At 43.5% G+C, this 27,387-nt stretch overlaps 1 protein-coding gene across 6 annotated transcripts in view; it reads right to left on the bottom strand.

Moving 5' to 3' along the window:
• cacna2d2a (calcium channel, voltage-dependent, alpha 2/delta subunit 2a) overlaps positions 1-27,387 on the bottom strand; it is a 904,752-nt gene that overhangs the window by 598,734 nt on the left and 278,631 nt on the right. For all 6 annotated transcript variants that reach the window (XM_073072600.1, XM_073072591.1, XM_073072592.1 and 3 more), the window contains exon 3: positions 20,758-20,874. In XM_073072600.1, the coding sequence (XP_072928701.1) occupies positions 20,758-20,874 (117 nt within the window). The remainder of the gene's footprint in view (positions 1-20,757; positions 20,875-27,387) is intronic.

Here is a 27,387-nt window from a genome sequence, read left to right as displayed (position 1 = left end):
GAAGAAATAAACAGGCAGCCTATTATTTAGATGGGGAGAGAATTCAAAATGCAGATATGCAAAGGGACTTGGGAGTCTTTGTGCAGGATACCCTAAAGGTTAACCTCCAGGTTGAGTCAATGGTGAAGAAGTCAAATGCAATGTTGGTCCTAATTTCTGGAGGTATAGAATATAAAAGCAGGGATGTGATGATGAGGTTCTATAATGCACTCGTGAGACCAGGACATCAAAGGGTATGGATAGAAGGCAGGGGAGTGGGGATGACTGGAAGAATTGGATCAGCTCATGATTGGGTAGACTTGATGGGCCAAATGGCCTACTTCTGCTCCTATATCTTATGGTCTTTTTTATATTCATTGAGGGATCCATTTGTGCCATTGAGCTACCGAAACACAATGGATACTTCCTTCTTTATCTTGACCAAAGCCTTGCTATTTCTTGTCAGTAAGGGATGTTGAACTTAGTATGTGCACCCTTCACCATAACTGAACATGCTGCTGATAAGCATGACCCTTTTAAAAGCCTCCTATTTGCCAACCATTCCTTTACCTTAAACAGAATTTCCCAGTCAACCCCAGCTAGTTCCTGCCTAATGCCCTCAAACACGGCCCTGCACTAGTCTGGGACTTTAACCAATAGACCTGTCCTTTAACCAATAACCAATAGTTATTCAATAACTATTTCAAGACTAATAGAATTGTGCTCACTAGACCTAAAGTGCACCCTGTTGCTTTGTTATTGCAACAACACACACATTGCTAGAGTAGCGGTTAGTGCAATGCTGCTATAAGATTGGGGTTCAATTCCCACAGCTGTCTGTAAGGAGTTTCTCCATTCTCCCTGTGACCATGTGGATTTCCTCTTTACGGATTTGGCTTAGTGAGTTGTGAGGATGCTATATTGGCATCTGAAGTATCGTGCCATTTGCAGGCTGCCAAGCACAATCCTCGCTGATTTGCTACTTCTTTGTTCAATATGCTTTGATCCTTCGATACCCATGTTACAAATAAAGTTACAAAATGCATGTCATCTATGGAGAGATATAAAGAGTCAATGTTGTGGGCTGAGTCCCTTCATCAAGACTGGAAAGAAGGCAAAAGGCAGAATAAAAGGTAGGACGAGAGGCAGGGACACGAGTTGACATGTTGGTAGGTGAATTGAGCTTATAGTGGGTAGGTAGGAAGGTGGGGGAGGGAAAAGGGAATGATGTTCAAAGCTGGGAGCTGAGAGTTGTAAGAGACAAAGGGCTGAAGAAGGAGGGACATAATATAAGGACAGGAGATCACGGATAAAGGGAAGGAGATGGGAAACCAGAAGATAAGCAGGATGTGAGGGTGGTGTAGTGGATGAGAAGAGGCAAGGCAATGATAGGGATAAGGTAAAACAAAGAGGGCAGGGAATAGAGGGGAGAGGTTAATGGAAGTTAGAAAGTTGATATTGTTGTCTTCAGGATGAAGACTACCAAGACGGAGTATAAGGTGTATAAGGTGTTGCTCCTCCAGTCTGAGCCTGGCCTCAATGAGGCAGAAGTAGGCCATTCAGCCCATCAATAGCTGTGGATGGACATGTCGGTATGGAAATCGAAATCAGAATTAAAATGGCTGGTCACTGTGAGATGCTAGCTGGTAAAGCCTTTTCTCTTATGTCCTTGGATGACTGCCAAAAAGGGGCATTCACTGTTATTTCTCCATAGCACTATAGAATCAACCTACTGTGGGGTAATAAAACCTGTGTATCAAGGATCGCCTTCACAATATTTAATCATATCATTGGGACTTCGGTTGGTAAGATGAGCATGGATCCACCTCTAGCCAGTAGTTGTTCCACTTTCTTGGGTTCCTACCTGCTGTAACATCCACCTCTCTTTACACTGCACTACTTGGTGATGCAGTTTAACAGAGTGGACAGCAAATTGCTTCAATTAAGTCTTTTGTCGCTCCCTGTCTTACTTAATCCACTCTCGCTACAGATCCATTGTCTGCTCATTATGTCACTAACTAATCAGACTGGTTAAAATAAAAATCAATACTGCCAGGGCACAGGGATACATTGAACCCAACACAGCTGAGCTTAGTTTAGGTCACTCTAACCTTCAACCAAATCAAAGTGCCTTTTTGTTACTTCATCAATGCGAATTTGATTGTTCACCACAAGCAGCATACTATTGACTCATCATCTCTGAACCAGAAATCAGTTCAGCATTTTATTCCTGCGCAGGCACCAAAGGGAATTTCAGAATTCCTGTTCACCTGGAGAAGTTCACCATTCCTTATGACCATGCCAGCTGTGCTTTCAACGATTAAAGATCTGCACCGTCTGTAACGATGGAACCTTCCTCCAGTACCGCACAATGCTGATGACAGCAACTCCAAATGCATTCACCAGTACTGCTCCATGGCATGCAGTTAGAACAGTCCTTTCCCCGAGGCTTCACTGAGTGAGTGAACGTTCCAGAAAAGCTGCAACATTAGCACGTTTACAGAGGAGTATTTTCCACATTGGTTACAGAATGGGAGGGCACCATTCAGCCCATCAAGTATATACTGACTCTATAGAGAAGCACTCTAGCTAGGTCCACAACACTATCCAAAGTTCTAACGTTCATTTATTATCAAAGTATACAACCCTGAAATTTTCCTTCTCCAGATAGCTACAAAACCAAGAAAGAAAAGAATGGCAGCATGACATCAACTCCCAAACCCCTCCTCCCTGCACAAACAATGAACAAGAACCATACAGGAACATTGACCTCCAAATACCCCCCTCCAAAAAACAGGAACGATCGGGCAAAAAACACAGAATATAAAAAAAACTATAAGACTGAAAGAAGTCTATAGTTCATGTCCATATCCAAAACACTGAAAACCTGGGTAACATTCTCCAGGGACAGCAGTAGCCTTACCCTCTCCGGCAGCAGAGTGATCCCACCAGTGATCAAAAGGCAGTCTCCCCTCTCCACAGCAAAGTGATCTCACCAGTGATCAAAAGGCAGTCTCCCCTCTTCGACAGCAGAGTGATCCCCCAGCAATTAAAAGGCAGTCTCCCCTCTCCACAGCAGAGCGATCCCACCAATGATCAAGAGGCAGTCTCCACTCTCTGGCAGCAGAGTAATCTCATCATCTTCACTTCACTTGGTTCTTCACTCTTCCATGGATGAGAATAATTTCTCTCTTTCTACTCTCCTCATACCTTTCATGAAATTAAATTCCTCTATCAGATCCCTTCACAACGTCCTCTGTTCTGTGTGAAACAGCCCTGTCTCCTCCAGTCTAATCACAGAAAGTCCTTCATCCCACTGAGAGCATTTCAATAAACCTCTTTTGTATCTTCTTCAGTTACTGGAGAATCAGTATTTTATAACCAGGACTTCCAAAATGACAAAAGAGACTGCAGATGCTGGAATGTGGATTAAAAGTCAAACTGCTAGAAGAACTCAGTAGTCAAGCAGCATCCATGGAGGTAAAAGAAAAGATGACATTTTGGGTTGTGACTCTGTATCGAGACAGAGTGTAGAGTGGAGTATAGAGAGGTGGGAGTAAGGAGCGAGGTAGGATTTGGTGGGTGAGAGATGAAACCAGCTGAGGTGGGGTTGACGGACAGATTGAACCAGATGGGGGTGAGATCCACTGAGTTTCTTCTCCCTTGGCCTACTGTCCCTATCTTCCCCATATGGTGCCATCTGCCCAACATCCCTTCCTTAACATATTCCACCTAGCACATTCCAATTTCTGTCTGAACCATGCACTCTTCCCCACCTGGTTCTATCTGTCCATCATCTCCCTCATTAGCTGGTTCTATCACCCACCAACCTGTCTCACCCCTTCCTCTCACTCTATATAATGACTTTCTCCTTCTAGACCCATTGTCCTGACACAGGTTCATGCCCTGTAACATCAACCATCCCTTTGCCTTGCTGAGTTCCTCCAGCTCTTTGCTTTTTTTAAAATCAGGATTTCCTTGCTCTTGTATCTTAAGATTCCATCTACGTTTTAAAATACTTCAGCAACTTGCCCAGCCATTTTCAATGAACTGTACACAGATACACTCAGATCATCGAGCACCTTCACTCCATCCACAAACAGCAAGATTTCCTGGTGACCACCTATTTTAATTCTACTTCCTATTCCCATTCTGAAATGTTGGTCCAAGGTTCCCTCTATTACCATGACGAGGTTGTTGGTAAAATATCTTGAATTCCATCTGGGTAGTCTCCAACCTGATGGCATGAATATTGATTTCTCTAATTTCCAGTAATTTTTCTTTGATCCCCTTTCTCTCTTTTCCATTCTCCATTCTGGCTCCCCTCTTGCCCCTTCTCTTCTCCTGACCTGCCCATCACCACTTCTCCTTTCCCTTTCTCCCACAGCCCATTCAGATTTCTTCTTCTTCAACCCTTTACCTTTTCCATCTATCACCTCCTAGTTTTACTTCATCCACCCCCATTCCCCTTCCACTTACCTTCAGTTTACTTGGCTTTACCAATCAACTGCCAGCTTGTACTCCTTCCCCTTCCTCTACCTTCTGCCCTCATCCTCTCCAGTCCAAGTTTTGTGACATCCACAAGTTTGAAAAATGAATCCAAACAATCAATGCATAAATTGATTGCACAAATTTCACCGTGTCCCTTTGCCATCCTCGAAAAATTCCATTGTGAATTTACAAACAACAATCATACTATTAGTCTATCAAACAACTTGCTGCCATCACTTTCTACTTTCTGTTAATAAGCTATTTTTTAAAATCCATGCTACACTGAAGCCTTCTTGTTTCATGGGCTTACATCTTCATGACAAGTTTATTATCAAAAGTACCTTAAAAGAGTTGATGCATTTTATATATATATATATATATAGCATTTCCTTGAAAACAACTGTTTCTGTTATTTCATCATAAAATTCGTTTGCATCTACCTTAATAGGTCTAATGCTATTTCCTTTCATTAAATCTATGTTACCTTATTCCAGCCATACATGTCTGAGCTTCAGCTTATTCTATCCACAATTGTTACTTCTGAATATTTTCTCAACACAAAGGCTAAATTGACTTGCCTGTAGTTATTCCATTAATCCCTGCTACCATTTTTGAACAAAACTATAAAACTTACATTTTTTTGAGTCCTCAGCACCATTTACATAGTTACAGATATCTGGAAGGTTATCAGTAATTGCTAGGTATTCTTCAATGTCTCCCATCTGGACAAGATAATTTGACTGCTTTAAATCCTGGTAGCCTTTCTTGTGTCTCCTTTTCATCAGTTTTTACAAAACAGATTTTTTCAACATCTTCTTTTGCTGAGGCTCCAACAGCATCCTTCTTGGCAAAAGGCAAATGCAATTTTCCATTTAGTCCCTGCTTATGCATTTGTAACCATGAGGAGATCTCATCCTTGGTCTCTGCTTGATTCTCAGAACTGTTTCTGATTCACACAGCCATGGAATATTTCTGCATTCCCTCTCTAAATTTGCTTCTATATCCTTTTACAGTTTATCTCTGTACTTTCAACAATCAATTTGATTTTCACGTGTTATCAACCTGTCAAATCTATTTCTGTGCTATTCTATTCTCCATCATTTTGGTCCTCCAGAGAACTCTAGCTTTTACTTTCAGAACTTCTTCCCACAAGGTAATCTACTTTGACTATTCATGAATTAGTATGCCTGCCAAGCTTTGATTTCAACTTACATAGGCCAAACCTATTTTCATCCCATTGAAATCAGCCCTCGGTCAACACAAGAGGTTCAGCAAATGCTGGCAATCCAGAGTATACAACCTCCAGTTGTCACCTTTTACATTGGGATGGCCTGTACTTCCTTTCATTGCTGATCTGAACTTATTACATTATGATCACTGCTCCCATATTTGCTCTGACTCTTCAGTAGAATGGTCCAGCAATGCTGCCTTTCCAGTTCAGCTGAAATGGGCCTGTCCACAAATTTCTCTGGACAACCTTCAGAAATTCCTCCCATCTTCATGTTCATATTCGTAGACCATTAGAGCATAAGATATAGAAGCAGAATTAGGCCATTTGGCCCATCGAGTCTGCTTTGCCATTTCATCCAATTGGCTGATCTAATTTTCCTCTTAGCCCCAACCTCCTGCCTTCTCCTCACTGCTCTTCAATCAAGAATCTGACCAATCAAGAATTTATCAACCTTTGCCTTAAATATACATAAAGACTTGGTTTCCACAGCTGCCTGTGGCAAAGAATTCCACAGATTCCCCGCTCTCTAGCTAAAGAAATTCCTCCTCATCTCCGTTCTAAAGGACATCCTTCTATTCTGAGGCTGTGGTCGTAGACCCTCCCACCAGCTGAAGCATTCTCTCCACATCCACTCTATCAAGGCCTTTCACCATTCAATAGGTTTCAATGAGATCATCCCTTATTCTTCTGAATTCAAGTGAATACAGGCTCAGAGCCGTCAAACGCTCTTCATATGACAAGTCATTCAATCCTGGAATCATTTTTGTGAATCTCCTTTGAACCCTCTCCAGATTCAGCACATCCTTTCTAAGAGGCCCAAAACTGCTCACAATACTCAAAGTCAGGCCTCACCAGTGCTTTATAAAATCTCAACATTACATTCTTGCTCTTGCTTTTATATTCTCTACTTCCTCAAAACTACTTGCCCCTCCATATCATCTGCATCATCATAAAATATATGATGATATATAACATAAAAAGAATTGGTCCCAACTCGGAGCCCTGTGGAACACCACCAGTCACTGGTAGCCAACCAGAAAAGGTTCCCTTTATTTCCACTCTTTGCCTCCTGCCAATCAGCCACTGATATATCCATGCTAGACTCTTTCCTTAAATACCATGGGCTTGTAGTTTGTTAAGCAGTCTGATGTGTGGCACCTTGTCAAAGGCCTTCTGAAAATCTAAGTACACAACATCAACCAATTCTCCTTTCTCTATCCTGCTAGTTACCGTAGATTCCGGATTTTAAGCCGCTACTTTTTTCCCACATTTTGAACAGCTTTGAACTCTGCGGCCTTTAAAACGGAGCGGCTAATACATTATTTTTTTTCATGCCGCCGAAAACATTTTGCCTCGTAACAGTAGACCAATAAAATTGATGAGTAGTTCACAGAGGTCCAATGAAATTGTACGATAAATCAAGCGCACTTTCACAATTAAGTTATTGTAAATCAGTCATTTGTACTCACCCTCATCAACATGGAAAACACTCGAAGAAAAGCATTGTGCTGCCTTTATGGCAGTTATTTAGTTTATAATATTTTCGCTTAGTAATTCATTTTCTAGTTAAAGTTAGAAGAGTTTTAACTATATTTGTTTTCTGTACTACATCGCGGGATGCTATGACGTCACACCCGGTTTCGCCGCGTCTTGTGGGATACCGGTTTGCGATAAACGGGACGGCGGGGGGGGGGGGAGCGGCGGAGCGAAAACGCTGCTTTTAAGTTAAAGGTGATCAATAACTTTTCCTGGTAGGCTGCAGTATATATATTTTTTACCAGTCGTTAGGAGATATTGGAATGTTGTTCAGTAAAGAAGTATACGCAACGTATATTTAAAAGTAGCCGCGTTACGGGCACGGTTCAAAAAAAAGCATTTGCAATATGTATTTGTTTTTGTTACCATATGGATTTAATTAAAAGTTAAAAAATCCTCACGTGTAATATCTTTCTGTGTAAATATCTCATATTACAACGTGGGACACCTGCGGCCGAAAATCCGGTGCGGCCTAAAATCCGGTGCGGCCTTTACAAGTAAAAAATTGATTTTATTTCTAAAATTAGAGCCAGCGGCTTTTAATCAGGTGCGCTCTGTAGTCCGGAATCTACGGTATTTCTTCAAAAATTCCAACAGATTTGAGAAAACTATGCCTGCTTTATCATGTGCCTCCAAGTACCCTGAGACCTCAACCATTAATCGACCCCAACATATTCCCAACCACAGAGGTCAGACTAACTGGCTTATAATTTCCTTTTCCAGCTCGCTCCCTTCTTGAAGAGTGGAGTGACATTTGTAATTTTCCAGTCTTCCAAATCCATTCCTGAATCTAGTGATTCTTGAAAGATCTCTCCACATTCTCTTTCAGAACTCTAATACCATCTAGTCCAGATTACTTATCTAGCTTTAGATCTTTCAGTTTCCCAAGAACCTTCTCTCTAGTAATGGTAACTTCACACCTTCCATGCCCCCGACACCTGGAACTTCCATCATACTGCTAGTGTCTTCCACAGTAAAGACTGATGCAAAATACTAATTCAGTCATCCACCATTTCTTTCTCACCCATTGCTACCTCTCCAGTATCGTTTTCCAGATGTCTGATATCTACTTCCACCTCTCCTTAACATTTTATGTATCTGAAGAAACTTTAATTTCTTTAATATAGTTGGCTAGCTTACTTTCGTATTCCATCTTTACCTTCTTAATGACTTTTTAGTTGCCTTCTGTTGGTATTCAAAAACATCCCAATCCTCTAACTTCCCACTATTTTTGCTCTATTGTATGCCCTCTCTTTTTTTTTATGTTGGCTTTGACTTCTCTTGTTAGCCATGGTTGTGTCATCTTTCCTTTAAAATACTTCTTCCTCTTTGGGATGTACATATCCTGTGCCTTCTGAATTGCTTCCAGAAATTCCAGCCATTGCTGCTCTGCCAACATCTATGCCAGTTCTTTTTCAATCAATTCCCACCAACTCCTCTCTCATGCCTCTGTCATTCCCTTTTATCCCAGTGTATATTCTACATTTGATATCCCTTTTATAATTACTCTGTGGCTGCCATGATAGACAATAGACAATAGACAATAGGTGCAGAAGTAGACCATTCGGCCCTTCGAGCCTGCACCGCCATTTTGAGATCATGGCTGATCATCTACTACAATATCCGGTTCCTGCCTTGTCCCCATATCCCTTGATTCCCCTATCCATAAGATACCTATCTAGCTCCTTCTTGAAAGCATCCAGAGAATTGGCCTCCACTGCCTTCTGAGGCTGTGCATTCCAGACCCCCACAACTCTCTGGGAGAAGAAGTTTTTCCTTAACTCTGTCCTAAATGACCTACCCCTTATTCTCAAACCATGCCCTCTGGTACTGGACTCTCCCAGCATCTGGAACATATTTCCTGCCTCTATCTTGTCCAATCCCTTAATAATCTTCTATGTTGCAATCAGATCCCCTCTCAATCTCCTTAATTCCAGCGTGTACAAGCCCAGTCTCTCTAACCTCTCTGCGTAAGACAGTCCGGACATCCCAGGAATTAAACTTGTGAATCTACGCTGCACTTCTTCTACAGCCAGGATGTCCTTCCTTAACCCTGGAGACCAAAACTGTACACAATACTCCAGGTGTGGTCTCACCAGGGCCCTGTACAAATGCTAGAGGATTTCCTTGCTCTTGTACTCAATTCCCTTTGTAATAAAGGCCAACATTCCATTAGCCTTCTTCACTGTCTGCTGCACTTGCTCATTCACCTTCAGTGACTGATGAACAAGGACTCCTAGATCTCTTTGTATTTCTCCCTTACCTAACTTTACACCGTTCAGATAATAATCTACCTTCCTGTTCTTACTCCCAAAGTGGATAACCTCACACTTATTCACATTAAACGTCATCTGCCAAGTATCTGCCCACTCACCCAGCCTATCCAAGTCGCCCTGAATTCTCCTAACATCCTCATCACATGTCACACTGCCACCCAGCTTAGTATCATCAGCAAACTTGCTGATGTTATTCTCAATGCCTTCATCTAAATCGTTGATGTAAATCGTAAACAGCTGTGGTTCCAATACCGAGCCCTGTGGCACTCCACTAGTCACCACCTGCCATTCCGAGAAACACCCATTCACCGCTACCCTTTGCTTTCTATCTGCCATCCAGTTTTCAATCCATGTCAATGTCTTCCCCCCAATGCCATGAGCTTTGATTTTACCCACCAATCTCCTATGTGGGACCTTATCAAATGCCTTCTGAAAATCGAGGTACACTACATCCACTGGATCTCCCTTGTCTAACTTCCTGGTTACATCCTCGAAAAACTCCAATAGATTAGTCAAGCATAATTTGCCCTTGGTAAATCCATGCTGGCTCGGCCCAATCCTATCACTGCTATCTAGATATGCCACTATTTCATCTTTAATAATGGACTCTAGCATCTTCCCCACTACTGATGTTAGGCTGACAGGACGATAGTTCTCTGTTTTCTCCCTCCCTCCCTCCTTTCTTAAAAAGTGGGATAACATTAGCCATTCTCCAATCCTCAGGAACTGATCCTGAATCTAAGGAACATTGGAAAATGATTACCAATGCATCCGCAATTTCCAGAGTCAACTCCTTTAGTACCCTAGGATGCAGACCATCTGGACCTGGGGATTTGTTAGCCTTCAGTCCCATCAGTCTACTCATCACCGTTTCCTTCCTAATGTCAATCTGTTTCATTTTCTCTGTTACCCTATGTCCTTGGCCCATCCATACATCTGGGAGATTGCTTGTGTCTTCCTTAGTGAAGACAGATCTAAAGTACTTAATAAATTCTTCTGCCATTTCTCTGTTTCCCATAACAATTTCACCCAATTCATTCTTCAAGGGCCCAACATTGTTCTTAACTATCTTCTTTCTCTTCACATACCTAAAAAAGCTTTTGCTATCCTCCTTTATATTCCTGGCTAGCTTGCGTTCATACCTCTTTTTTTCTCCCCATATTGCCTTTTTAGTTAAGTTCTGTTGTTCCTTAAAAATTTCCCAATCACCTGTCTTCCCACTCACCTTAGCTCTGTCATACTTCCTTTTTTTTAATGCTATGCAATCTCTGACTTCCTTTGTCAACCACTGTGGCCCCTTTGAATCCTTCCTTCTCTGGGGGATGAACTGATTTTGCACCTTGTGCATTATTCCTAAGAATACTTGCCATTGCTGTTCCACTGTCTTTTCTGCTAGGATATCTGTCCAGTTAACTTTGGCCAGCTCCTCCCTCATGGCTCCATAGTCTCCTTTGTTCAACTGCAACACTGACACCTCCGATCTGCCCTTATCCTTCTCAAATTGCAGATAAAAACATCATATTATGGTTACTACCTCCTAATGGCTCCTTTACTTCAAGATCACTTATCAAATCCTGTTCATTACACAACACTAAATCCAGAAAAGCCTTGTCCCTGGTCGGCTCTCGTACAAGCTGTTCCAAGAATGCATCCTGTAGGCACTCTACAAACTCCCAATCCTGGGGTCCAGCACCAACCTGATTCTCCCAGTTCACCTGCATGTTGAAATCCCCCATAACTACTGCAACATCACCTTAGCCACATGCCAATGTTAACTCCCTATTCAACTTGCACCCAATATCCATGCTAGTTTGAGGGCCTGTAGACAACACCCATTAGGGTCTTTTTGCCCTTACTGTTCCTCAGTTCTATCCACACAGACTCTACTTCTCCTGATCCTATGCCCCCCTTGCAAAGGACTGAATCTCATTCCTCACCAACAGGGCCACCCCACCCCCTCTGCCCACATTTCTGTCCCTACGATAGCACGTATACCCTTGTACATTCATTTCCCAGGTCTGATCTCCCTGCAGCCATGTCTCCGTTATCCCAACAACATCATAGTTACCCATTCGCACCTGAGCTTCAAGCTCATCCGCCTTATTTCTGACACTTCGTGCATTCGGATATAGAATTTTTAGCCCATTTCTCCTCTCTCTGTTTAAATCTCTGCCTATTGTGCTTAACCCAGCTCCCCGAACTCCCATCGGGCTATACACCCCTTGAATTTTGTTGTCCTTCCTAAATTTACTTATTCTTTCTGCACATTTAACTCCATGTTCCGTCAGACTATCCCTCTGTACATGTGTCCTCCTTATCACTTGTTCCGCCTCACCTTTCTCTACTACACACTTAATATTCCGGAACCATGTAGACCCCACCTCTCCTTTATTCTTCATCTCACTATCCTCTCTCACATTCTGGATCCCTGACCCCTGCAAATTTAGTTTAAACCGCCCCCCCGAGCAGCACTAGCAAACTTTCCTGCAAGAATGTAAGTACCGCTCCAGTTCAGGTGTAAACCGTCCCGTCGGAACAGATCCCACCTTCCCTGGAACAAAGCCCAATTATCTAAAAACCTGAAGCCCTCTCTCCTGCACCATCCTCTCAGCCACGAATTAATCTGTATAATCCTTCTGTTCCTTGCCTCACTAGCATGTGGCACAGGTAGCAATCCTGAGATTGTTACCCTGGAGGTCCTGCCCTTCAGCTTCACACCTAACTCCCTGAACTCACTATGCAGGACCCCCTCACTCATCCTACCCACGTCGTTGGTCCCTACATGGACCACAACATCTGGGTTCTTGCCTTCCCTCTCGAGAATAACCTGCACCCGATCTGAGATGATGAATGCCTCATTAAGGTGACATCCATCATTAAGGACCCCCATGACTCAGGATATGTCCTCTTCTCATTGCTATCCTCAAGGAGATACAGGAGCCTGAAGACACGCTCAATGTTTCAGGAACAGCTTCTCACTTTCCACCATCAGATTTCTGAATGGACAGAGAACCCATGAAAACTACCTCAGTATTTTTCCTCCCTTTTTGCACTGTTTATTTAATCTAATTTTATATATGTATGTGTATGTATATACACAAACACACACACACACACACACACACACACTCTCACAGATATATATAAAATTTTATTGAAATTTATAGTTTTTATTATTACATATAGCAATATATCGCTGCCACAAAACAACAAATTTCATGACATATGTGTGATAGTAACCTGACTCCAATTCTGATTGCTGCAATTTCCTAGGAAGTTTGATTCTTGATATTGTCCCATGAAATGCTCCCAATACGACTTCTATTGTTTGTTAATTCTAACGAGGATGTCCACTCTCTCCAGATGGCAAAATTATCCTGAATTCATATTGCAATTTCATATTTAACATGATTCCCGTCCTTTTGACAGCCAGGCCTCTGACACTGCCACTGCATTGCATTCATAAGTGCTTGTCAATATTCCCAAATAGCAGATTATGCTACTGGCTGCTTGGCAGTTTCTGCTAATGATTGCGGAGGATGCTGGATAGGAATGGCAGCCTTCAGCTGCAGCTCCAAAGAACTTTTGGCCACACTCAGTCACAGCAGAACTCACAACAAAAGCCACCAGAATGCCCTGAGCATTAATGGCATTTCACTATCAATGTAAAATGCTATTATGGTATACCTATGGTAGAAAAATTTGGAGCATTAAAGGCTTCACACAATAACAAGAGTTGAAGTACTAAATTAATTAGAAAATCAAACTCTGCACAGGATGCAGAGAGATATAGATAGGTTAAGTGAGTGGACAAGGGTCTGGCAGATGGAGTACAATGTCATTAAATGCGAGGTCGTCTACTTTGGAAGGAAAAATGGAAGACCAGATTATTATTTAAATGGGAACGACTGTAGCATGCTGTTGTGCAGAGGGACTTGTGAGCACGTGCATTATTTGCAAAAGGTTGGTTTGCAGGCACAACAGGTTGTCTAGAGGGCAAATGCAATGTTGGCCTTCATTCAAAGGATTCAAAGGTTTATTTAATATCAAGGTATGTTATCAAATTATCATTGCTAGAGGGAATGAATTTAAAAGCAGGGAGGTCATGCTGCAACTGTACAGGGTACTGGTGAGGCCACACCTGGAGCACTCTGTACTTGAGGAAAGATATACTGGCTGTGAAGACAGTGCAGAGGGGTTTCATCAGGTTGATCCCAGGGATGAGGGGGTTAGACTCTAAGGAGAGATCGAGTCACCTGTGGCTATACTCGTTGTACTTCAGTATGCTCCCATTTCTCATGTAGTAATGGCAATACCCAGTAACATCAGCAGGGCAGCCAGTACCTGCATTCTGAGAGCACTGATGTATTAATGGAGCACTTAGTAACTCCAGCAGGGAGCGTTCAATGTTGATGATAGCTCAAGAGCATCAGCAAACTGTAAAATGAGTGCTGAGGAAGGAGTCAGTGTGAGCAGAGCTGGCCACGGACACCTCTGTCAGCAGCAGCAGGATGCAGTCTCACAGCTGCAGAGAACATTCCCCGCAGTGTTATTTCTGTTGGGAGCGATGTTTGTTTTCAGCGATGCTGGAGAAGAGGCATTAGTGAACTAGCCACCTGTTTTACATTTCAATCAGCAAACACAGGCTGTTCCAGTGGACACATGTGCCCATGCCCCGTGTTACCACAACCATGAATGCACTGTACGTTTGGCATTCAGTTCTGTACAGTTAACAGCAATCTGTTTGAAAGATACTGCCAAGGAAACAGTGCCCTATTAACAGGTAAATTGAAGGCTGCAACACACTGTTGTATTTGGACAAACAACTCACAACAAAATTAAGTATGCTGAAGAAATCACATTCTGATATCCATTTAGCAGGAGATGCCCCACCTCCCTGCATGAAATAAATGATTTGACTCTTCAATTTTATCGCTACGCTGCTGCAGCATGCATTTAACTCATGTAATTGCTTCTGATTCTGAATAAATTGTCCCTTCTAAGTTAATGAAAGCTTTGACTGTATTGATTGTTGTGAAAGTTCTGCATTCAGGGGCTGTGTGGCTGGATCCCTCCCTTCAGAATCACACGTGCATTACCTTAACAGCTCCAACTGGGACTCCTCCATCCCAGTAATGAGTCTATGAAGCCATTCTCCTGATGCTGGTGCAATGCAGAAGTCTAACAAGTGATTAAGCGTGAAATTGTGTTGGCAGCTCCAGCCCTCAGCAACTGATTACCCGCAGACAATAAACAAACAGCTTTTTTCAAGCTGACCTTCCTGAAGCACAGAGGCTCCACACATTTACACTCTGACAATCCCCAGACTGCAACCACCACATCTATTGTACCTCTACAGGTCCTCCCCAGGCTACCGCTGCCCAGCCAGTGCAAACCCCATTCAAACGAGCATTTGTAACACCAGTCAGATGCATGGCATATATTTGCTGGTTCCTGTAGGGTTACAGGTACCTTATGAGAGGTGGGCATGGGGCACCTCCATACTCCCTCCTAGCCAAAACGATCAGGGGCTGGGTCAGGATTAGCAGAGCTGGGAGCCCTGAGCACACTCTCCTGCTCACTCAGTGGCAGTGGTCGCTGGCTGGCCATCACTCCTCCTGCCCTGCTCACTCTTCCCACACACATTTTCTCCGATCCTCTCCTACACATTGACATTGTTTCAAAGTTCAAATTAAATGTATTACCAAAGTACAAATACATCACCATATACAACCCAAAGATTCATTTTCTTGTGGGTCTAACTCTTGTTATGGCTAGCGGCTTAATATAGGGGATGATAGGCCCCCGGCCTGGCCAAACTTAAGAAATCTCGTTTGGGTGGATGCTGCGCGATGTGTCCCCGTCACAAATCAGTACCCTGAAATAACAGACAGTGCACAATATGCAATTTAAACATTGAGCTTTAAAATTCTTAATTTGACTCTAAGGTTAGTAAAGAAAACAAAAAAGAAAAAGGGCCCATTCTCATGATACAAGTCTATTGCACAAGGTTGGAGCTCACTGATAAGGCTGTCCACCATCAACCACCTCCGATCATCACTGACTTTCGGACCCTTGCTCCAAGTCCACTCTGTCCGGCAGTCTACCAACTCTCTCCATTCGCGTCTTCTCTCCCCGGCAAAGGACCCCCAAATTCCCGGCTCCCAGACACACAAGAAAGAACAACATCCCGCTCATTGGCTAGCATGCCCCATTATCTCTAGTCATAAGCCAAACATTGCTGCTACAGAGAAACCATTACCTCAACAGTGGAACATTACAGAGAAGCCATTACATTAGCAGTGAAACCTTACAGCGTGTTACATGGGCATACTCAATAAATCCAATAACCATATTAGAATCAATGAAAGACCACACCAAGCAGAGCAGACAATCAGTGTGCAAATACAAAAGCAAAAACTAAAACATAATAATAAATAAGTAAGCAATAAATATCGAGGACATGAGATGAAGAGTCCTTGAAAGTGAGTCCATAGGTTGTGGGAGCAGTTAAGTTCATTTCCCCTTGACAACATTTTGGGTTATGAATAATTCCCAAGAGACAGTCTTGTCATAACTTTGGCACCACCTGTAATTGTTGACCACAGATTTCTCCGCTGGTCTTAAATAATGTCAGTTCTATATGTGAGAAAAGGAACAGGTAATTCAGCCCACCGAACACGTCCAACAAGCGAAATAAAATCACGTGTGCTTTGTACTTCACCACTATCCACCCTTTTCGGTCCCTAACCCTGACTTACACACTAACGAGGAGACTAATAGTTGATCAAAATATATAAAATTTCATGAGGAACCAAGGAACAAACATGAAGGTCCTTTGCTGAGGATCCATAAGCAAACGGCAAGGATTCAGATGAACTGGTGGAAGGATTAGTGTATAAATGGAGAATGGTTTTCTTTCTCCCCAAGAGGCACTGGGGATCAGGAATTTTTGCTTGAAAGGGTGGATAAAGTGGAAATTCCCATCACCTTTATTGTGAATCAGGTCCTGCAGAGGAAGGGCTTTCTCAACTGGCATTAACACAATGAGCCTAATGGCCTCCCTTTCTGTATTAGGCATATTCAGTCATGCCCTACCCTAGCAGAAACTCTTGTTAACTTTATCAGCCTGGCTGAGACCATGCAAATTCATCTGCATAGACTACATGCCATCTAAAATGTAATAACCCTTCAAGCAGCAGAACAGATGTGTAGATCTCAGTATATCAGACTGCCAATTTCAGAATTGTATAATACAGTCGAGTCCGCACCAAGCTGCATCTCCATCAAGGTTGCTGCTCAGAATTTTTTGTTTTTATTTTACGTTCGTAGGGATGGTTTTGGGGACCGAGAGGAGAGTTAAGGTTCAGGTTAGGGTTTAGGACAGGGATGTGAGTAAGTTAGTGGACAGACTAATTCTCTGCTCACATTGAGTGCATGAAGGCCAGCAACGTGGACGAGGTCAGAGTTGGCAGACCAGCAGGAATGAGGGCTTGCTCCCCTCCTCCCCCAGGTCAGCGGGTACATGAGTCAGAGAACCAGAATTGCTTTGTTGTTGGTATGTTCGGCTTTGCTGTGTTCTGTGTGGCACTGCTATGTTGGTGCTGGGATGCGTGACAACACTTGCACACCCTTGGGTGTGTTGGCTGTTAGTGAAATTGGCGCTTTTCTCCTTAGGCTTTGATGTACATGTGATAAATAAACCTAAATCTGAAATCATTCTTTTCACATTTACGGCAACACTGCACGGCCTCTAAATGTGCGTCCCTTGTACAGAAGTAGATGGACATCATATTCGGGATTTGGGACTATCGACACCACAGTGAAAACAACAGCAAAACAAGTCATTCCCAAGTAAGCATCTGCCAAACTGGCAGAGAAACTGCAGGTTGCTGAGACGTGCAGAAGCAAACTGAAGAGATGGTCCAAACCACAGAGACATCTTGCTCAGTGGATCTGTTCGCAGACCAGTGCTACAGAAAGAATAGCTAGGTCACGCTGGAAATCCCCTCCAGCATCCCGCTGTCCAATGACAGGTGGAATGTCACACTGCTGGATCGGCACAGTGAGGCTTGGGCTGACTATAGCCATTATTATGTTGGTCATAAAGCTACAAGGATTTGACCAAATTGTCAGAATCACGCGGAGTTACTGGGCACCAATGATCTGAGCTACAGATAAGAAGCTGGAAGAACACAGCATCTGAAGAACATACCATCCAGATCCCCCACAGATGCTGCCTGACCAACTGAGTTCCTCCAGGTTCTTATTTGCTCCTCTAGGTTCCAGCTTCTCCCAGCTTTGTGTCTCCAATGATAGGAAACTGGCTTCCGTGTCTCAGAAAACTCTTCAATTAGTCAGCTCTGGGTTGTGCAGGAGGCTTTAGGCAGCATTTAACTATGTCGGAGGGGTATAGGTGAAGAAAACCTTGCACTGTGGAGAGTGAGAGAATCAGATGACAATGAACCTATGTAAATGGCTTTTTCCACCACTGACCACAGTCAACTATCCAGTAAATTACCCTTCCAAGGTACAGGCAGTCCCCAAGTTACGAACGTCCGACTTACGGACAACTCGTACTTACGAACCGAGGAAGGAGAACGCCGTCTGCCATTTTAAGTTGGATCGCAACACCATCCGCCATTTTAAGTCGTTGCCGTTGACACAGTGTTCAGTGTGTAACTTTGTATTTCGCTTAAATTTTTCTTAGCAAGAATCACCCTGACCCTGCACACTCCACCCCCCCCCCCCCCCGTTCCGGTCAGCTGGTGGCGCAGTGAAATCAGTGCCGGGCTCGAGACAGACCGCTCCCACCCGAGTGCACCAGGTTGATGTCGATCCAGTGACTCCCGTACCATCCGTGCCGGGTTGATGTCGAGCTCGCAACTCGACCTCATAAAAAAAAGCACTGCCACCTCCAGTTTAAATTCCCACGCGGAATATTGTGGAGGATCAAATACCCAAACTCAGCACAGCCCCCACTTGTCCCATTTAACCTGTGTCAGAGCGATGGTCCTTAGGACCCGGGGAAATTCAGTGCAGTGGTCCTTAGAACCCAGCGGACCTCGGGAGCCAGCGGAGGTTGGGAGCTTGCAGAGGTCAGGATCTGCCACCCGCCGTGTTTCTGTTCCATTGACAGGAAGCGATCGCGATTGAAAATAAAGTGGAAATAATAAAGTGTTTGGAAAGAGGTGAAACGCCATCGGTCATTGGAAAAGCGTTAGGCTACAGTCGGTCAACGATCGGAACAATTTTAAAGGATAAAGGATAAAGTGAAAATAATGGAGCATGTGAAAGGCCCTGCCCCGATGAAAGCTACAATTATTATTAAGCAATGCAGTGGTTTAATTATTGGAATACATACGTTTCTTAAGTGTTTTATATGCATAGAAAGGTAAAATATATACTATATACCTAAGGCAAATATTTGACTAACTGACGCTAAATAATACCGGCTGTACTTGTTCTGACGTACGTACAAATCCGACTTAAAGACGGACTCAGGAACGGAACTCGTACGTAACCCTGGGACTGCCTGTACAGGCAAAGTGCATCAAGGGCTTCTGATCCCATTGTGGATGACCAGGAGTTCCGAATTCAAAATATTGTCAATTCCCTTCCATATGCAAGAATTTAGACACTATTCGGCCCATCTCATTAAAACCATCACATCTGAAACCATAACATAGCAATTAGCATAATGCTATTATGTGCCAATGACCCGGATTCAATTCCATCACTGTAATGTGTTTGTACATTCTCTCTGTGACCATGTGGGTTTCCTCCAGGTGCTCCAGTCTCCTCCCACATACGGGTTAGTGGAAGGATTCCAAGCCAGACTGAGATGGTGGGCTGTAGAAGTTCCTCTACCCAGTATCTTTTTCGCAGTCACTAGAGAGAAAGACTGAGGACCTATGGGCAAGGTTGCTGTATCAGAGGGAAAGGAGGAGTTGCTGTGTTCTTTGTTCAAGAGACATGGTTGACTGAAAGCACGCTGGACATGATGATCACATGCAATACACCGGATGGATGTTCAGAACGTTCAGGCAAGGCAAGAGATGGGGATCTTTCTTTCATGAAAAACTCTTTGGATGAAGCTTTCTTGTTGAATTCTTGTTCTCCTGACCAGTAACAGCTAATGATTAATAGCTGTTTCTCTGTGGGAGTTTTCCTGTGTGATCCTAACCACAGTTTACATACCACTAAAGGCCAATGTTAAGCAGGCACTCGATGTATTAAGTGCCACGATTAGTAAACAAGAAACAACCTACTCTGACACCTTTCAAATCATTGCTGGTCCTTCCTTGAAGAAACCTCTGCCCAAATATCATCATCATATCACCTGCAGCACCAGGGATTCAACACACTCAGCCACTGCAACTATGATTAGGAATGCCGACCATTCCACAGCTAGACGCATTTTGGGAAATCTGATCATCTAGTTGTCCTTCTCCTACCTGTATACAGGCAGAGGCTAAAAAACAAGGCTTCAGAAGTAAGGACAACAAAGAGGTGGTCATGGGATTGCTTCGACTGGGCTATGTTCAAGGACATCAGAGGATCTGAACGAATATGTCATGGACTTTATAAAATCAGTGATAGACAAGTGTGTCCTCACAAAATAATTCAGAGTCTTTCCCCAACCAGAAGCCTCAGATGAACCAAGACATCCACAATCACTGACACCAGATCAATGGTATTCAGGTCTGGTGAACAAGTAAATTAAAGAGGTCCAGGTACGATCTCTGGAAAGCCATCTCACATGCAAAGTGGCATTTTCGGACCAAACTTGAATCACAGATGCTCGACAGCTGTGGCAGGGCTTGAATGCCATCACCTTCTGCAAAGTAAAACCGAGCAACGTAGGTGACAACGAGGCTTTGCTCCTAAATTCCCTTTTATGTTCGCATTGACCGACAGAACATGGAGGCACCTTCACGAACTCCCAAAGCCCCTCAATGACCCTGCGATCTCAATCTCTGAGGCCAGCTCTGATCATCAGCCCCATTCCCGCAGTCTCAGTCACCTCAGACTATAGTCCATCTCTGACCTCCTACTATCAAGCCACACAGGCTGTGGCCACAGATCCAAATCCCCAGATCAACCTCAGGACATTGTTAATCTTCTCAACAAGCTCCAGGGGGTGGGGGGAAGGATGGGTGGAGCACTATTTTTAGCACTATACTATAGCTGGAAATTTTAACCACTAAACAAATGTGAGGGAAAAGCAGCTTGAAATCCTACCTCCAAAGCCTCCACCTTCTTGTCCAAGAGTTTCTCGATCTCACTGGCCACTCGTTTCACCAGTTTGTCAGGAATGTTCTCCTTGATTTCGAAGAGATGTTTGTGGTCATCATACAGCTGATGGAGAGGGAGAGAGAGAGAGAGAGAGAGGAAGAGAGAGATAATCAGAGGAAGTTGCAGAAGACCTGTTTATTGGTATTGATTTGGCAGTCTTAACACATTGAGAATATGCTGTATACAACCACTGAAACATCAGGAAATGGACTGCAGCAACAAGATCGCTGCAGGACTTGTACGTGTCCAGGACAAAGAGGTGTGCAGAAGAAATCACAATCCACCCTGCAAACTGCCTTTTCCAAATGCTCCCTTCTGAAGAGCGATACAGAGCTATTAAAACAAAATCTTCACGCCATCTTAAAAGTTTCTTCCTTCAGTTAATCTGATCATTCTTTTCAGCCCTCTCTACTCGTATCAATCTAGGACCCCTGTCACTGCACTTTTTATAATGCTGTTTACATTATAAATACACACAGGTATTTATATATTTATGCAGATTTTTCCATATCCATACTTTAGTCTCTAACTTATTTTTATATAATCTATAAAATGTTGAATGTTGTTTTTTTGTTGCACGTTGCACTCTGACCAACACACCACAGCAAATTCATAATACATGTAAATATACACTCAGTGGCAAAAAAAGCTGATCCTTTATCACAGATGCTTCAAATATTCAATGATTACTGATGGTCCTGCTCTGGCTTGAGGGTCAGAATATGAGAACATGTGATCTGAGGCTGGCTGAGTTCAGTTAGATGCTGCAGATGGAACAGGTGCAGAGAAAGGTCTGAAACTTAACTTGACCTCACAAGTGAAAGCAGGGTCTTGAACAACTTGGTGAAGCTTCAGGCCAATGCCTACATGGAACATTATCTGCAATGGGGACTCAGGGCTTTGGTTTTGCTCTTCCTGATGTTTAACTCCTTGAGTCTATAGTGGCTCTTTTTACAGCAACTCCATCAGTCAAACCTTGCTTTATCCACTAAAAATACATTCAACCTTAACAGTGTCCCTTCCTTTCTAGATTCAGTTCTTTGAGCATGTCAACCTAAACAAATTTATACACACTCAAATCTATCTCATTACTCACCTTAGGAAGCAAACCGCAAGACATCACAGGCCCACAGACCAACTTTAATTGCTCCAATCTCAGAAAATTACAAAAATTTAGTTAACAGGAACAAAATTGACCAGTTAACCCCCTAAGGTCTGCTCTGACTTCAATAAGACCATGGTTGAATTTCACCAGCTCCTGTTTCACTTGTAGTTCCAATGTTTGCCAATCTCATTTAATGACCACACATTTCCCAAAGTCTCCTTTGAAATTTCTGATCCTCTCTGCTGCCACTGTCTCAAAGATAGTCTAGATCATTACATGTTTTTGCTCACATCCTGCCTTAACTTGTCCAAAACCTTAACTTGTGTCCCTTTTTCCTTCTACCATCAACTGATGGGAACTTCCTTCCTGGAACAAATCTGTCACCTCTGTCAATCTTCCCGCAACTTCCTTTGCTCCGGGAAGCACGGTCCCTTTTCTACAACCTGACTCTGTGGCTGGAATCCTCATCTCTGGAATCATGCTAGCAAACCTCCTCTGGACCCTTTCAAGCATCTTTCTCAACGTGAGCCTTAATTTTGTTACCAGCCTTTGAAGTGGTACTATGTCCAACACTTCTTTAAAATCCATACAGATAACACACTCAACACACTAGCCTTTTCTCAACTTCATCAAACCATTAATTATGGTCAAAAAAATCTGCCTTTTACAAAACCATACTGGTTGTCCTTAGTGAACCAAAACCTCACCAAATCATTGATAGTCTTTTCCCTGAATATTGCTTATAGAATTTAGTGTTTTAATGAGTGGCTGGCTGCTTGACAGATGCCCAGATGCCCTTATAACCATTCTTGTACAAGGCTCCAGTTGCCAGTTTCCATTTCCCTGCCACTCCCTCCGAGAGATCTAGGGAGTTTGGATGAAATTGACAAAACCTTTAGCTACTTTAAGCCAAAATTCCCATACCTGTTTGGGATATATGCCATTAGGAACGGTCGACTTAACCATTCTGTGCACAGCTAACCATTCGAGATGTTGCCTGTCATGTTTCAACCCATCTGCAACCTTCCCCACCTCCACGTTGTCTAATATTTGTCAGTGCATTCCTGTTGAATGAGTCCTGAGGCAACATCCTCGTTCAGAGGTCAAACTTAATGGGAGGCAACGCCGACATCCACATTCCCACAGATCAGCCTCACAATTCCGACATCCACGTTCCTACAGATCAGCCTCACAATTCCGACATCCACATTCCCACAGATCAGCCTCACAATTCCAACATCCACATTCCCACAGATCAGCCTCACAATTCCGACCCACATTCCCACAGATCAGCCTCACAATTCCAACATCCACATTCCCACAGATCAGCCTCACAATTCCGACATCCACATTCCCACAGATCAGCCTCACAATTCCGACATCCACATTCCCACAGATCAGCCTGGCAACTCATGAACAACAGTGGAGGTGAGGATTGATGGAGGGGAGGATTATGGAGATGAGCATTGATGGAGGAGGGGTTGTAGCTGCGATGCGGTTGGTAGAGGGGCAGGTTCAGGAGGTGATGGTTGGTGGAGGCCAAAATATTGGAGAGTTAAGGACGGGGAAGGAAGGTCAATGGTGGGGGTGGAGAAGAGAAGGGATAGTGAAGGGGTGTGGAGGGTAATTGCAGGAGGAAGGAAGGGAAGGCATAGTGGAGGGGGATTTCCTATCAAGTATGCAAGTAGGTTCTCTCAGTCTACACCTCTTACCAGACATGCCTTTGAGCATAAGTTTGTAGGGTGTGTGGAAGGATAAGTACTGAGAGTCCATTATCATACATACAGGGGTTTGTGGTTAAGGACCTATGTGCCTATGAAATTAGTATTGGTCACATAGGGGTTCAGTAAAGTTATTAAATTCTGCAGAAAGTATGTTCTGTGAATTAAAACCATAAGATTTGCACAAGTAGATAGACACAGAGTCTGAATTGTACAACAGAGAAATGGGCACCTTCTCCACATCACATGTTTTCATTTTTGCCTATCTACATTAACTCTCTTTCTCTGCATTAGGCCCCTACCCTCTGTGCCTTGTTTGTCAAGTGCTTGTCTAAAATTCCCCTTAAATTCAGCAAAAAAACCTTAATAACATCAGAAATTGAGGCAGGAGTAGGCTATTCAACTCCTTAAGACTGTGTGTCTAAGACTTGCTGTATTCAGGCAGGGGCTGCTTCATTTACTGAGCAGTTGTGAATGGAATTGAACTTCAGTGAACATCTGATGGAAGGAAGGCCATCGATGAAGTAGCTGTAGATGACTGGGCCTGGAACACTGCACTGAGGAACTCCTGCAATGATGTCCAGGTGCTGCAACGACTGACCTCTAACAACAACCATTGGCTCTGTCTGAGGTATTGTTCCAACACTCAGCCATGACGTTCGCTCTTACACCACTTTCTGTACGCAATACCTCTAAATATCATGTGGAATTAATTCTTCTTGCTGCACAAGGTTGCGATGTCCTAGCCATGCGTTTTGGTGGCACATTCAATGCCTTGATGCCAGAGGTGAACACACTCACCTCACTTCTGGATTTCAGTTCCCTGGCCCATGTTTGGACCAAGAATATGACAAAGCCCTTGAAAACTGGAATCAGTAGATGATGCTTAATAGTTCAAAGTAAATTTATTATCAAAGTACATATATGTCACCAACTTAAGATTCATTTTCTTGCAGGCATTTATTGTAGAACAGAAAATACAATAGAATCAATGAAAAACTACATACATACAAAGACTAACATACAAACATACAAAATAAGAAAACTGCACAAATAAAAAAGCAAGTGAATAAATAATATTGAGAACATGAGTTGCTGAGTTCTTGTGAGACCATGGGTTGTGGAATAAGTTCAAGTTGAGATGAGTGAGGTTATCCACGCCGGTTCATGACTCCGATGGTCGTAGGGTAATAACTTTAACTGAACCTGGTGCTGTGGCACCAGAGACTCCTGACCCTCCTTCCTGATGGTAGCAGCGAGAAGAGAGCATGGCCTGGGTGGTGCAGTCCTTGGTGAAGGATGTTGTTTTTTGTGGCAGTGCTCCATGAAAATGTGCTCAGTGGTGGGGAAGGCTTTGCCTGAGATGGACTGGGCTGTATCCACTACTTTTCATAGGCTTTTCCATTCAAGGGCATCGGTGTTTCCATACCAGTCTGTTAGAAAACTCTCTACTCTGAAGCTATTGAACTTTGTCAAACTTTTGCATGACATGGCCAAATCTACACAAACTTCTAAAATGTAGAGATGTTGCGCCTTCTCTGTGAAGTCCAAGGACAGACCTTTTGATATGATAACAACAAGAAGTTTAAAGTTACTGACCTCTCTGATTCACTAATGAGGACTGATTCATGGATTCCCAGTTTCTTCCTCCTGTAGTCAATTATCAGCTCTTTAATTCTGCTGACATGGAGTGAGAGGTTGCTGTTATGGCAGCACTCAACCAGATTTTCAATCTCCCTCCTATACAATACTGTCAAGTGTCAGCCTCCGTCACCTCACTGATGACTGAGGGTAGATTGATTAGCTGGTAATTATCCAGATTGAATTAGTCCTGTTTTTTTTGTGAACATAGCTGAGACGGTTCAATATTGTCAGAGGGATGACAGCATTGTCACTGCACTTAAAATACTCGACTACAAGTACTGTTACTTCAGGAGCATAGGTCTTCAGTTCCTAGCCAGGGGCCCTTTATCGGACCCAGCCCTCTTAGCAGCTTCACAGGTTTCTAGAACGCTTCATGATCCAACTGGATCTACTAGGACAATCTAATAATTTTATGATGATCGTAGGCCCATTAGAGGAAGCTGCAAAGGGCGGTAAGGTGATAGAACGATGCTGAAGTGGAGGATCAGCCATGTTGTGTTGAACAAAGGGCTAATTCCTTATCGCTTTCAATGTTTCAGTGTTTAAACCAGGTGAACAGAGTTTCGCTCAGGCAGGAGAGTTTATGATTACAGCTTATGTTGAGTCAGTGAAACCACATGAGGCAATGCCTTTTTATGGCAGTTCCAAGCTCAGTTTACACTGGTGTTGTGATATTTTGCTACTCTGCTGCTAACTAGGTAACACTACTGAGTTACACACACAATGCTAAAGGAACTCAGCAGGTCAGGCAGCATCTATGGAGAGAAATAAACAGTTGACATTTCAGGCCAAGAGCTTTTATGGAGTTGCTGGACATGACTGCCTCTGTTGATAATGCAGGGCCATTTACTGTGGGTAATGTAACCTATTACAGAGTGGCCAGTGAAGGGCTGGCAGACACCCCTTTGCCATCATGACACTAATCACATGTGTGTTCCGGAGACTGATGGAGCCTGTGACTGGCAGATTGGAGCTCGGTCGAACTCTGCTGTCCCCAGACAGACCACAAGCACAGGCTGCCTCCTGCAAAAGACCAGGGCCACAGTCGACTCCTTTTTGAAGCTTCGAGGTAGTTTGAAGTACCGAGGCGAATGCGGAGGAGGTTAGCAGTTGCTTTCCACGGAGGATGACACTGTCCTGGGCTCTGGCAGGAGGATATTTTCGAAGCTCTGAGATTTATTGGACACTGGTTTATGTTGCTCTCCTTCAGTGCTCTGTGTATGGCGGGCTGGGGTTACGGCTGGGCGATCTCTTGTGCCAGGGTGGGGTTGGGGACGTGGGGCTCTGATATTCCTGTTGGTTTTTCTGTGTGGACAATCTGTTGGTGTGTGTGTGTGTGTGTGTGTGTGTGTGTGTGTGTGTGTGTGTGTGTGTGTGTGTGTGTGTGTGTGTGTGTGTGTGTGTGTGTGTGTGTGTGTGTGTGTGTGTGTGTGTGTGTGTCAGGTGGGGGGGGGTGGCATGGGTGTCTGGTGCTGTTGGCACTGTTCTTTTTTGCAGCAGAGGGGGTTGGGGGTTTGATGTTGTTATCACTGTTTTGTTTTGCAGGAGTTGGGTACATTGGCACACAACGTTACACCTTTCACCACCTGCCTATTTCTCTCAACCTCCTTCTGCCCTCCTGGCATAACCTGCCCATCTTTGTTCATTCCTCAGTCCATTAATCACCGACTTAATGCTCTATCAACCGCCCCCCCTCCACTCTCAGTGCTGACGCTGGCTCTAAACACAAAACAGTCAGATACCTAACACACAGACAACGGGCCCAGTCTGTATATAATCAAAAAAACTAGGTAATGACAGAGATCTAGAAGATTATAAGGCTAGCAGAAAGGAGTTTAATAATAAAATTAAGAGAACCAGAAGGGGCTATGTGAAGGCCTTGGTGGGCAGGATTAAGGAAAACCCCAAGGCATTCTACTAGTATGTGAAGAGCAAGAATCTAGGATGTGAGAGAATAGGACTAATCAAGTGTGACAGTGGAAAGGTGTGTATAGAACCAGAGGAGATGGCAGAGGTACTTAATGAATACTTTGCTTCAGTATCCACTACGGAAAAGGATCTTGGCAATTGTAGGGATGATTTATAGTGGACTGAAAGGTTTGAGCA

Source organism: Hemitrygon akajei, chromosome 19 (genome assembly GCF_048418815.1).
Source record: "Hemitrygon akajei chromosome 19, sHemAka1.3, whole genome shotgun sequence".
Taxonomy (NCBI): Eukaryota; Metazoa; Chordata; class Chondrichthyes; order Myliobatiformes; family Dasyatidae; genus Hemitrygon; species Hemitrygon akajei.
Note: the sequence above shows the minus strand (reverse complement) of the source record. Positions and strands in the feature narration are given on the sequence as shown.